This window comes from Salmo salar, chromosome ssa07 (genome assembly GCF_905237065.1).
Source record: "Salmo salar chromosome ssa07, Ssal_v3.1, whole genome shotgun sequence".
Lineage (NCBI taxonomy): Eukaryota > Metazoa > Chordata > Actinopteri > Salmoniformes > Salmonidae > Salmo > Salmo salar.
In genome coordinates this window covers 3827263-3840071 of record NC_059448.1, presented here as the reverse complement: position 1 = coordinate 3840071, position 12809 = coordinate 3827263, and the positions used below count along the sequence as shown (strand labels likewise).

Below are 12809 nucleotides of genomic sequence, written 5' to 3'. Positions count from 1 at the left end.
AGGAGAGTAGTGTAACTAACCAGGGACAGAGAGAGGTAGTAGGAGGAGAGTAGCGTTACTAACCAGGGACAGAGATGGAGAGGTAGTAGGAGGAGAGAAAGTGTTACTAACCAGGGACAGAGAGAGGTAGTAGGAGGAGAGTAGCGTTACTAACCAGGGACAGAGAGAGGTAGTAGGAGGAGAGTAGCTGCTACTAACCAGGACAGAGAGGTAGTAGGAGGAGAGTAGTGTTACTAACCAGGGACAGAGATGGAGAGGTAGTAGGAGGAGAGTAAGCGTTACTAACCAGGGACAGAGATGGAGAGGTAGTAGGAGGAGAGTAGCGTTACTAACCAGGGACAGAGAGAGGTAGTAGGAGGAGAGTAGTGTTACTAACCAGGGACAGGAGAGGTAGTAGGAGGAGAGTAGTGTTACTAACCAGGGACAGAGAGAGGTAGTAGGAGGAGAGTAGTGTTACTAACCAGGGACAGAGATGGAGAGGTAGTAGGAGGAGAGAAGCGTTACTAACCAGGGACAGAGAGGAGAGGTAGTAGGAGGAGAGTAGCGTTACTAACCAGGGACAGAGATGGAGAGGTAGTAGGAGGAGAGTAGCGTTACTAACCAGGGACAGAGAGAGGTAGTAGGAGGAGAGTAGTGTTACTAACCAGGGACAGAGGAGAGGTAGTAGGAGGAGAGTAGCGTTACTAACCAGGGACAGAGATGGAGGTAGTAGGAGGAGAGTAGCGTTACTAACCAGGGACAGAGAGAGGTAGTAGGAGGAGAGTAGCGTTACTAACCAGGGACAGAGAGAGGTAGTAGGAGGAGAGCAGCTACTAACCAGGGACAGAGAGAGGTAGTAGGAGGAGAGTAGAGCGTACTAACCAGGGACAGAGAGAGGTAGTAGGAGGAGAGTAGCGTTACTAACCAGGGACAGAGAGAGGTAGTAGGAGGAGAGTAGTGTTACTAACCAGGGACAGAGATGGAGAGGTAGTAGGAGGAGAGACGTTACTAACCAGGGACAGAGATGGAGAGGTAGTAGGAGAGTAGCAGTTACTAACCAGGGACAGGGAGGAGAGGTAGTAGGAGGAGAGTAGCTAACCAGGGACAGAGAGGAGAGGTAGTAGGAGGAGAGTAGTGTTACTAACCAGGGACAGAGAGAGGTAGTAGGAGGAGAGTAGTGTTACTAACCAGGGACAGAGATGGAGAGGTAGTAGGAGGAGAGTAGTGTTACTAACCAGGGACAGAGGAGAGGTAGTAGGAGGAGAGTAGTGTTACTAACCAGGGACAGAGATGGAGAGGTAGTAGGAGGAGAGTAGCGTTACTAACCAGGGACAGAGAGAGGTAGTAGGAGGAGAGTAGTGTTACTAACCAGGGACAGAGAGAGGTAGTAGGAGGAGAGTAGTGTTACTAACCAGGGACAGAGATGGAGAGGTAGTAGGAGGAGAGTAGTGTTACTAACCAGGGACAGAGAGAGAGGTAGTAGGAGGAGAGTAGCGTTACTAACCAGGGACAGAGATGGAGAGGTAGTAGGAGGAGAGAATAGTGTTACCAACCAGGGACAGAGAGGGAGAGGTAGTAGGAGGAGAGTAGGCTATAACCAGGGACAGAGAGAGGTAGGAGGAGAGAAGTGTTACTAACCAGGGACAGAGAGAGGTAGTAGGAGGAGAGTAGTGTTACTAACCAGGGACAGAGAGAGGTAGTAGGAGGAGAGTAGTGTTACTAACCAGGGACAGAGATGGAGAGGTAGTAGGAGGAGAGTAGTGTTACCAACCAGGGACAGAGAGAGGTAGTAGGAGGAGAGTAGTGTTACTAACCAGGGACAGAATGGAGAGGTAGTAGGAGGAGAGTAGCAGTTACTAACCAGGGACAGAGAGGAGTAGTAGGAGGAGAGTAGGTTACTAACCAGGGACAGAGAGAGGTAGTAGGAGGAGAGTAGTGTTACTAACCAGGGACAGAGAGAGGTAGTAGGAGGAGAGAAGTACTAACCAGGGACAGAGAGAGGTAGTAGGAGGAGAGTAGTGTTACTAACCAGGGACAGAGATGAGGTAGTAGGAGGAGAGAAAGTGTTACTAACCAGGGACAGAGATGGGAGAGGTAGTAGGAGGAGAGTAGTGTTACTAACCAGGGACAGAGAGAGGTAGTAGGAGGAGAGTAGCGTTACTAACCAGGGACAAGAGATGGAGAGGTAGTAGGAGGAGAGTAGTGTTACTAACCAGGGACAGAGAGAGGTAGTAGGAGGAGAGTAGCGTTACTAACCAGGGACAGAGATGGAGAGGTAGTAGGAGGAGAGTAGTGTTACTAACCAGGGACAGAGAGAGGTAGTAGGAGGAGAGTAGTGTTACTAACCAGGGACAGAGATGGAGAGGTAGTAGGAGGAGAGTAGCGTTACTAACCAGGGACAGAGATGGAGAGGTAGTAGGAGGAGAGTAGCGTTACTAACCAGGGACAGAGATGGAGAGGTAGTAGGAGGAGAGTAGTGTTACTAACCAGGGACAGAGATGGAGAGGTAGTAGGAGGAGAGCGTTTACTAACCAGGGACAGAGAGAGGTAGTAGGAGGAGAGTAGTGTTACTAACCAGGGACAGAGATGGAGAGGTAGTAGGAGGAGAGTAGTGTTACTAACCAGGGACAGAGATGGAGAGGTAGTAGGAGGAGAGAGAAGCGTTACTAACCAGGGACAGAGAGGTAGTAGGAGGAGAGTAGCGTTACTAACCAGGGACAGAGACGGAGAGGTAGTAGGAGGAGAGTAGTGTTACTAACCAGGGACAGAGATGGAGAGGTAGTAGGAGGAGAGTGTGTTACTAACCAGGGACAGAGATGGAGAGGTAGTAGGAGGAGAGTAGTGTTACTAACCAGGGACAGAGATGGAGAGGTAGTAGGAGGAGAGTAGTGTTACTAACCAGGGACAGAGATGGAGAGGTAGTAGGAGGAGAGTGCGTTACTAACCAGGGACAGAGATGGAGAGGTAGTAGGAGGAGAGTAGTGTTACTAACCAGGGACAGAGAGAGGTAGTAGGAGGAGAGTAGTGTTACTAACCAGGGACAGAGAGAGGTAGTAGGAGGAGAGAAGTGCTACTAACCAGGGACAGAGATGGAGAGGTAGTAGGAGGAGAGTAGCGTTACTAACCAGGGACAGAGAGAGGTAGTAGGAGGAGAGTAGTGTTACTAACCAGGGACAGAGATGGAGAGGTAGTAGGAGGAGAGTAGTGTTACTAACCAGGGACAGAGAGAGGTAGTAGGAGGAGAGTAGCGTTACTAACCAGGGACAGAGAGAGGTAGTAGGAGGAGAGTAGTGTTACTAACCAGGGACAGAGATGGAGAGGTAGTAGGAGGAGAGTAGCGTTACTAACCAGGGACAGAGAGAGGTAGTAGGAGGAGAGTAGTGTTACTAACCAGGGACAGAGATGGAGAGGTAGTAGGAGGAGAGTAGTGTTACTAACCAGGGACAGAGAGAGGTAGTAGGAGGAGAGTAGTGCGTACTAACCAGGGACAGAGAGGGAGAGGTAGTAGGAGGAGAGTAGCGTTACTAACCAGGGACAGAGATGGAGAGGTAGTAGGAGGAGAGTAGTGTTACTAACCAGGGACAGAGAGAGGTAGTAGGAGGAGAGTAGCGTTACTAACCAGGGACAGAGAGAGGTAGTAGGAGGAGAGTAGTGTTACTAACCAGGGACAGAGAGAGGTAGTAGGAGGAGAGTAGTGCTACTAACCAGGAACAGAGATGGAGAGGTAGTAGGAGGAGAGTAGTGTTACTAACCAGGGACAGAGAGAGGTAGTAGGAGGAGAGTAGTGTTACTAACCAGGGACAGAGATGAGAGGTAGTAGGAGGAGAGTAGTGTTACTAACCAGGGACAGAGAGGTAGTAGGAGGAGAGTAGCGTTACTAACCAGGGACAGAGATGGAGAGGTAGTAGGAGGAGAGTAGCGTTACTAACCAGGGACAGAGAGAGAGGTAGTAGGAGGAGAGTAGTGTTACTAACCAGGGACAGAGAGAGGTAGTAGGAGGAGAGTAGTGTTACTAACCAGGGACAGAGATGGAGAGGTAGTTGGAGGAGAGTAGTGTTACTAACCAGGGACAGAGAGAGAGGTAGTAGGAGGAGAGTAGCGTTACTAACCAGGGACGAGAGAGGTAGTAGGAGGAGAGTAGTGTTACTAACCAGGGACAGAGAGAGGTAGTAGGAGGAGAGTAGTGTTACTAACCAGGGACAGAGAGAGGTAGTAGGAGGAGAGTAGCGTTACTAACCAGGGACAGAGAGAGGTAGTAGGAGGAGAGTAGTGTTACTAACCAGGGACAGAGATGGAGAGGTAGTAGGAGGAGAGTAGTGTTACTAACCAGGGACAGAGAGAGGTAGTAGGAGGAGAGTAGCGTTACTAACCAGGGACAGAGAGAGGTAGTAGGAGGAGAGTAGTGTTACTAACCAGGGACAGAGATGGAGGTAGTAGGAGGAGAGTAGTGTTACTAACCAGGGACAGAGAGAGGTAGTAGGAGGAGAGTAGCGTTACTAACCAGGGACAGAGAGAGGTAGTAGGAGGAGAGTAGTGTTACTAACCAGGGACAGAGATGGAGAGGTAGTAGGAGGAGAGTAGTGTTACTAACCAGGGACAGAGAGGAGAGGTAGTAGGAGGAGAGTAGTGTTACTAACCAGGGACAGAGATGGAGAGGTAGTAGGAGGAGAGTAGTGTTACTAACCAGGGACAGAGATGGAGAGGTAGTAGGAGGAGCAGTGTACTAACCAAGGACAGAAGAGGTAGTAGGAGGAGAGTAGTGTTTACTAACCAGGGACAGAGAGAGGTAGTAGGAGGAGAGAAGTGTTACTAACCAGGGACAGAGATGGAGAGGTAGTAGGAGGAGAGTAGTGTTACTAACCAGGGACAGAGAGAGGTAGTAGGAGGAGAGTAGTGTTACTAACCAGGGACAGAGAGAGGTAGTAGGAGGAGAGTAGTGTTACTAACCAGGGACAGAGATGGAGAGGTAGTAGGAGGAGAGTAGCGTTACTAACCAGGGACAGAGATGGAGAGGTAGTAGGAGGAGAGTAGTGTTACTAACCAGGGACAGAGATGGAGAGGTAGTAGGAGGAGAGTAGTGTTACTAACCAGGGACAGAGATGGAGAGGTAGTAGGAGGAGAGTAGTGTTACTAACCAGGGACAAGAGAGGTAGTAGGAGGAGAGTAGCGTTACTAACCAGGGACAGAGAGAGGTAGTAGGAGGAGAGTAGTGTTACTAACCAGGGACAGAGATGGAGAGGTAGTAGGAGGAGAGTAGCGTTACTAACCAGGGACAGAGAGAGGTAGTAGGAGGAGAGTAGCGTTACTAACCAGGGACAGAGAGAGGTAGTAGGAGGAGAGTAGTGTTACTAACCAGGGACAGAGATGGAGAGGTAGTAGGAGGAGAGTAGTGTTACTAACCAGGGACAGAGATGGAGAGGTAGTAGGAGGAGAGTAGTGTTACTAACCAGGGACAGAGAGAGGTAGTAGGAGGAGAGTAGCGTTACTAACCAGGGACAGAGATGAGAGGTAGTAGGAGGAGAGTAGTGTTACTAACCAGGACAGAGAGAGGTAGTAGGAGGAGAGTAGTGTTACTAACCAGGGACAGAGAGAGAGGTAGTAGGAGGAGAGTAAGCGTTACTAACCAGGGACAGAGAGAGAGTAGTAGGAGGGAGTAAGAGTGTTACTAACCAGGGACAGAGATGGAGAGGTAGTAGGAGGAGAGTAGCGTTACTAACCAGGGACAGAGATGGAGAGGTAGTAGGAGGAGAGTAGTGTTACTAACCAGGGACAGAGATGGAGAGGTAGTAGGAGGAGAGTAGTGTTACTAACCAGGGACAGAGATGGAGAGGTAGTAGGAGGAGAGTAGTGTTACTAACCAGGGACAGAATGAGAGGTAGTAGGAGGAGAGTAGTGTTACTAACCAGGGACAGAGAGGAGAGGTAGTAGGAGGAGAGTAATGCGTACTAACCAGGACAGAGAGAGGTAGTAGGAGGAGAGTAGTGTTACTAACCAGGGACAGAAGAGAGAGGTAGTAGGAGGAGAGTAGTGTTACTAACCAGGGACAGAGAGAGGTAGTAGGAGGAGAGTAGTGTTACTAACCAGGGACAGAGATGAGAGGTAGTAGGAGGAGAGTAGTGTTACTAACCAGGGACAGAGAGGTAGTAGGAGGAGAGTAGCGTACTAACCAGGGACAGAGATGGAGAGGTAGTAGGAGGAGAGTAGTGTTACTAACCAGGGACAGAGAGAGGTAGTAGGAGGAGAGTAGTGTTACTAACCAGGGACAGAGAGAGGTAGTAGGAGGAGAGTAGTGTTACTAACCAGGGACAGAGAGGAGAGGTAGTAGGAGGAGAGTAGCTTTACTAACCAGGGACAGAGATGGAGAGGTAGTAGGAGGAGAGTAGCGTTACTAACCAGGGACAGAGAGAGGTAGTAGGAGGAGAGTAGTGTTACTAACCAGGGACAGAGATGGGGAGGTAGTAGGAGGAGAGTAGTGTTACTAACCAGGGACAGAGATGGGGAGGTAGTAGGAGGAGAGTAGCGTTACTAACCAGGGACAGAGATGGAGAGGTAGTAGGAGGAGAGTAGCGTTACTAACCAGGGACAGAGATGAGAGGTAGTAGGAGGAGAGTAGTGTTACTAACCAGGGACAGAGAGAGGTAGTAGGAGGAGAGTAGTGTTACTAACCAGGGACAGAGGAGAGGTAGTAGGAGGAGAGTAGTGCGTACTAACCAGGGACAGAGAGAGGTAGTAGGAGGAGAGAAGTGTTACTAACCAGGGACAGAGATGGAGAGGTAGTAGGAGGAGAGTAGCGTTACTAACCAGGGACAGAGAGGTAGTAGGAGGAGAGTAAGTGTTACTAACCAGGGACAGAGATGGAGAGGTAGTAGGAGGAGAGTAAGTGTTACTAACCAGGGACAGAGATGGAGAGGTAGTAGGAGGAGAGTAGTGTTACTAACCAGGGACAGAGAGAGGTAGTAGGAGGAGAGTAGCGTTACTAACCAGGGACAGAGAGAGGTAGTAGGAGGAGAGTAGTGTTACTAACCAGGGACAGAGAGAGGTAGTAGGAGGAGAGTAGTGTTACTAACCAGGGACAGAGAGAGGTAGTAGGAGGAGAGTAGCGTTACTAACCAGGGACAGAGAGGAGAGGTAGTAGGAGGAGAGTAGCGTTACTAACCAGGGACAGAGAGAGAGGTAGTAGGAGGAGAGTAGTGTTACTAACCAGGGACAGAGATGGAGAGGTAGTAGGAGGAGAGTAGTGTTACTAACCAGGGACAGAGAGAGGTAGTAGGAGGAGAGTAGTGTTACTAACCAGGGACAGAGATGGAGAGGTAGTAGGAGGAGAGTAGCGTTACTAACCAGGGACAGAGAGAGGTAGTAGGAGGAGAGTAGTGTTACTAACCAGGGACAGAGAGAGGTAGTAGGAGGAGAGTAGTGTTACTAACCAGGGACAGAGATGGAGAGGTAGTAGGAGGAGAGTAGTGTTACTAACCAGGGACAGAGGAGAGGTAGTAGGAGGAGAGTAGCGTTACTAACCAGGGACAGAGATGGAGAGGTAGTAGGAGGAGAGTAGTGTTACTAACCAGGGACAGAGATGGAGAGGTAGTAGGAGGAGAGTAGTGTTACTAACCAGGGACAGAGAGAGAGGTAGTAGGAGGAGAGTAGCGTTACTAACCAGGGACAGAGAGAGAGGTAGTAGGAGGAGAGTAGTGTTACTAACCAGGGACAGAGGAGAGGTAGTAGGAGGAGAGTAGTGTTACTAACCAGGGACAGAGATGGAGAGGTAGTAGGAGGAGAGTAGTGTTACTAACCAGGGACAGAGAGAGAGGTAGTAGGAGGAGAGTAGTGTTACTAACCAGGGACAGAGATGGAGAGGTAGTAGGAGGAGAGTAGTGTTACTAACCAGGGACAGAGAGAGGTAGTAGGAGGAGAGTAGTGTTACTAACCAGGGACAGAGAGAGGTAGTAGGAGGAGAGTAAGCGTTACTAACCAGGGACAGAGAGAGGTAGTAGGAGGAGAGTAGTGTTGCTAACCAGGACAGATGAGAGGTAGTAGGAGGAGAGTAGTGTTACTAACCAGGGACAGAGATGGAGAGGTAGTAGGAGGAGAGTAGTGTTACTAACCAGGGACAGAGAGAGGTAGTAGGAGGAGAGTAGCGTTACTAACCAGGGACAGAATGGAGAGGTAGTAGGAGGAGAGTGTGTACTAACCAGGGACAGAGATGGAGAGGTAGTAGGAGGAGAGTAGTGTTACTAACCAGGGACAGAGAGAGAGGTAGTAGGAGGAGAGTAGTGTTACTAACCAGGGACAGAGAGAGGTAGTAGGAGGAGAGTAGTGTTACTAACCAGGGACAGAGAGAGAGGTAGTAGGAGGAGTAGTGTTACTAACCAGGGACAGAGATGGAGAGGTAGTAGGAGGAGAGTAGTGTTACTAACCAGGGACAGAGAGAGGTAGTAGGAGGAGAGTAGTACTAACCAGGGACAGAGATGGAGAGGTAGTAGGAGGAGAGTAGTGTTACAACAGGGACAGAGATGTTGAGTAGTAGGAGGAGGAATGTTACTAACCAGGGACAGAGAGAGGTAGTAGGAGGAGAGTAGCGTTACTAACCAGGGACAGAGAGAGGTAGTAGGAGGAGAGTAGCGTTACTAACCAGGAACAGAGATGGAGAGGTAGTAGGAGGAGAGTAGTGTTACTAACCAGGGAAAGAGATGTTGAGGTAGTAGGAGGAGAGTAGTGTTACTAACCAGGGACAGAGATGGAGAGGTAGTAGGAGGAGAGTAGTGTTACTAACCAGGGACAGAGAGAGGTAGTAGGAGGAGAGTAGTGTTACTAACCAGGGACAGAGATGGAGAGGTAGTAGGAGGAGAGTAGTGTTACTAACCAGGGACAGAGATGGAGAGGTAGTAGGAGGAGAGTAGCGTTACTAACCAGGGACAGAGATGGAGAGGTAGTAGGAGGAGAGTAGCGTTACTAACCAGGGACAGAGAGGTAGTAGGAGGAGAGTAGTGTTACTAACCAGGGACAGAGAGAGGTAGTAGGAGGAGAGTAGTGTTACTAACCAGGAACAGAGATGGAGAGGTAGTAGGAGGAGAGTAGTGTTACTAACCAGGGACAGAGATGGAGAGGTAGTAGGAGGAGAGTAGCGTTACTAACCAGGGACAGAGAGAGGTAGTAGGAGGAGAGTAGTGTTACTAACCAGGGACAGAGATGGAGAGGTAGTAGGAGGAGAGTAGTGTTACTAACCAGGGACAGAGTGGTAGTAGGAGGAGAGTAGTGTTACTAACCAGGGACAGAGAGAGGTAGTAGGAGGAGAGTAGTGTTACTAACCAGGGACAGAGATGGAGAGGTAGTAGGAGGAGAGTAGTGTTACTAACCAGGGACAGTGGTGGTCCATGCGTCGTATGCATCGTTGACATACTCTACAGTGGTGAGCTCTGGGGGGGCGGTATGTCTCACAACGACTACAAACAGTCCAGCCTTCACAACCCTGTAACACACAATATCATAGCGACAATATATTACACTACTGTGTGTCTGTCTGTATCAGCCTCTGGACAGCAACTAAACATTTCACAACTAAAAACGTAGGGACACACAATATCATACTAGACCCCCACACATCATAGTCAATTAGACTACACCGTTAAGTTCACTCCACAGCTTGAAAAAATATAAATCGCTCCCCTCGTTTCCCGGATTGCTCGATTTTCGGTGGCTAAAAGACGGTTGTCACGTGTGTTTGCGAAGCAGAGGGTCCCAGGATCAAGCCTTTGTAAGGACGGTGTACCCAGATAGGGAAGGAAGCAGAGGATCAAGCCTTTGTAAGGGACGGTGTACCCAGATAGGGAAGGAAGCAGAGGATCAAGCCTTTGTAAGGACGGTGTACCCAGATAGGGAAGGAAGCAGAGGATCAAGCCTTTGTAAGGACGGTGTACCCAGATAGGGGAAGGAAGCAGAGGATCAAGCCTTTGTAAGGACGGTGTACCCAGATAGGGAAGGAAGCAGAGGATCAAGCCTTTGTAAGGACGGTGTACCCAGATAGGGAAGGAAGCAGCGGGTCTAATCGAGCACAGTGACATCCATCACACTAGTGCTGTGAGTGTGTTTACTCACCCTCTCATTCATGTGTGAATTCTGGGATCTCAGGTCAGAGAAGTCTATAGCCGTCTCTGGTAGAGGAACCATACCTGGAAGACACACAGGTAGTCAGGTACAACCTGAATCACAACACATATTATAAACCCACACCAAACCAGCGGTGGGAAAAATACACAACTGTCATACTTGAGTAAAAGTCTAAAGTTTAAAAATATACTTAAGTACCAAAAGTAAAAGTATAAATCATTTCAAATTCTTTATATTAAACAAAGCAGACAGCACCATTTCCTTGTTTTTTTTTAATTGACGGATTTCTCTGTAATATCTCCCTTATAGCCGCAGGCTCCAGCCTTGGAATAGTGTGTGTGTGTAATTTATTTTATAACTTGTGCCACTAACTGTATGATCAGGACTGCAGTGGGGGTGAACACACTTAGATTAACTTTCAGTTCAGAGAGAGAGGAGAGAGAGGGACGAGAGAGGGGAAAGAGGGACGAGAGCACACTCCAACATTCAGAGATAATTTACAAACGAAGCATGTGTGTTTAGTGAGTCCTCCAGATCAGAGGCAGTAGGGATGACCAGGGATGTTCTCTGTTTAGTGAGTCCTCCAGATCAGAGGCAGTAGGGATGACCAGGGATGTTCTCTGTTTAGTGAGTCCTCCAGATCAGAGGCAGTAGGGATGACCAGGGATGTTCTCTGTTTAGTGAGTCCACCAGATCAGAGGCAGTAGGGATGACCAGGGATGTTCTCTGTTTAGTGAGTCCTCCAGATCAGAGGCAGTAGGGATGACCAGGGATGTTCTCTGTTTAGTGAGTCCTCCAGATCAGAGGCAGTAGGGATGACCAGGGATGTTCTCTTGTTTAGTGTGTGAATTTGACCGTTTTCTGTCCTGCTAAGCATTCAACATGTAACGAGTACTTTTGGGTGTCAGGGAAAATGTACGGAGTAAAAAGTACAATATTTTCTTAAGGAGTGTAGTGAAGTAAAATACAGATTCCCAAAAAAACAACTCTAGTAGTACTTTAAAGTAGTTTTACTTAAGTACTTTACACCACTGCACCAGATACACACAACACACACAGCTACAGACAGACAGACAGCTACAAACAGGGTTAGTCTCGTTAGTTGGTAGTATTGTCTCTATCTCTCACACACACGGGCTGAACAAACCTGGGTCTGAGAAGACAGCTTTGGAGTGACAGGCCAGCAGCAGTAGTAGAATCAAGTTAAATACTGACCCATGTAGTGTACACCACACACTGAAGAAAGAGAGAGAGAGAGAGAGAGAGAGAGAGAGAGAGAGAGAGAAGAGAGAGTCAAGGGTGGAGACTGCCAGCACCGATTGAATGAATGACAGTGAACTAGCTAGCCAACTACACTGGCTTGTAGCAACAAACAAAACTATTTTACCCTTTTCGCTAACTGAAGTAGTGAAGGGATGAAATGTTTATCCGGTTTGGCTGGTTTGACAAGGATAGATTACAATTTGTAGGTTCACCGTAAACCCACACATTGGGCGAGTTCATTATACATGTCCCGGTGCACTGGATTTGCGCATTTTATACCATTCCATTAGTCCTAAAATGCCATCCCTACCCACCCGGGGCAGCGGGCCATGCAAAACGAACTCTCAGTAGTGGAGCTCCGACTGTCAACAACATTGTTTTGATGCTACCAAACTAGCCATTCACTTTGTTCATGTGTACTGTGCTCAAAGACTGATTTGAGAAAACAAGTTAACTACCTGGTTATAGTGAATGTACATCCCCGCTACAGGTAACTAAAAGTAATATAATGAAGCCGTTGTCAAGATTGGATAATGATACAGAATACCTATACAAACAGCCAAGGTATGCTAACGTTAGCTGTACAGACGCTAAGCCGTTTTTAAGCAGTTAAGAGGAAGAAACGCACGCAATACTTACCTTCCCGAGTAGGCAGGGATGAGGACATACTGAATTACCACATAGTCGGCGTAAAAAACGCTGAAATAAGTGAGTATGAGACATATAAATCCACACGGGTCTCGCCTACAGCGTAGAAACGCCATCTTGGTTCCCCGTCCGTCCCCCTCTTCCGGGTGACGTCAGGGGGCGGTGACGTCAGGAGGGCGGTGACGTCAGGAGGGAGGTGACGTCAGGGGGGGGAGAAGCAAAACGCCATGTTCTCTCCGATGGGGTGAACTGCGGTTACCGTCCAATGTTATTATGTGCGTTACCGCCACCAGCTGGAGGCGGTATTGAATAAGAACTGGGCTCCCGAGTGGCGCAGCGGGGGGGGGCAGTGCCCCTTTGACAACAATTTTGGACCCCTTGTGGCCCCCCCTCCTAAATGTGGAGTATAAAATAATTTTTACATAACACATTTTTTGCTATCGTTCTTTTTTTACATCCGTTATTAGACAGCGGCAACGATGATGATTATGAACATGGTCTTTTGCCTGCTAATGCAGTGAAGAAAACAATAGACTAATGTAACTGGCCCCCTCTAACAGTACAACTGGCCCCAACCAACCGTGATTGGGAGCGCACAATTGTCCCAGTGTTGTTAGAGTTTGGACAGAGTAGGCCGTCATTATAAATAAGAATTTGTTCTTAACTGACTTGCCTAGTTAAATTAAGGTTAAATTAAAATAAAATAAAAAAAATCACAGTCCACTACTAATTTACATCCCTACACAGCCTCAGAAACCAGTGATGGGGCTAAATTCACCGACAGGATTTCTTGCACGGCCTCGGCTGTGAAGTCA

The 12809-nt window shown here is 48.4% G+C and overlaps 1 protein-coding gene across 1 annotated transcript in view; it reads right to left on the bottom strand.

Annotated features, from left to right (window-relative positions):
* LOC106608439 (palmitoyltransferase ZDHHC3-like) overlaps positions 1–12116 on the bottom strand; it is a 35923-nt gene extending 23807 nt beyond the window's left edge. The window contains exons 1-4 of the mRNA XM_045721435.1: positions 11986–12116; positions 11231–11319; positions 10072–10145; positions 9333–9445 (exon numbers count right to left, since the gene is read on the bottom strand). Coding sequence (XP_045577391.1) covers positions 9333–9445; positions 10072–10145; positions 11231–11319; positions 11986–12110 — 401 coding nt within the window. The 5' untranslated portion in view covers positions 12111–12116. The remainder of the gene's footprint in view (positions 1–9332; positions 9446–10071; positions 10146–11230; positions 11320–11985) is intronic.
* Between the last annotated feature and the right edge of the window lie 693 nt (positions 12117–12809).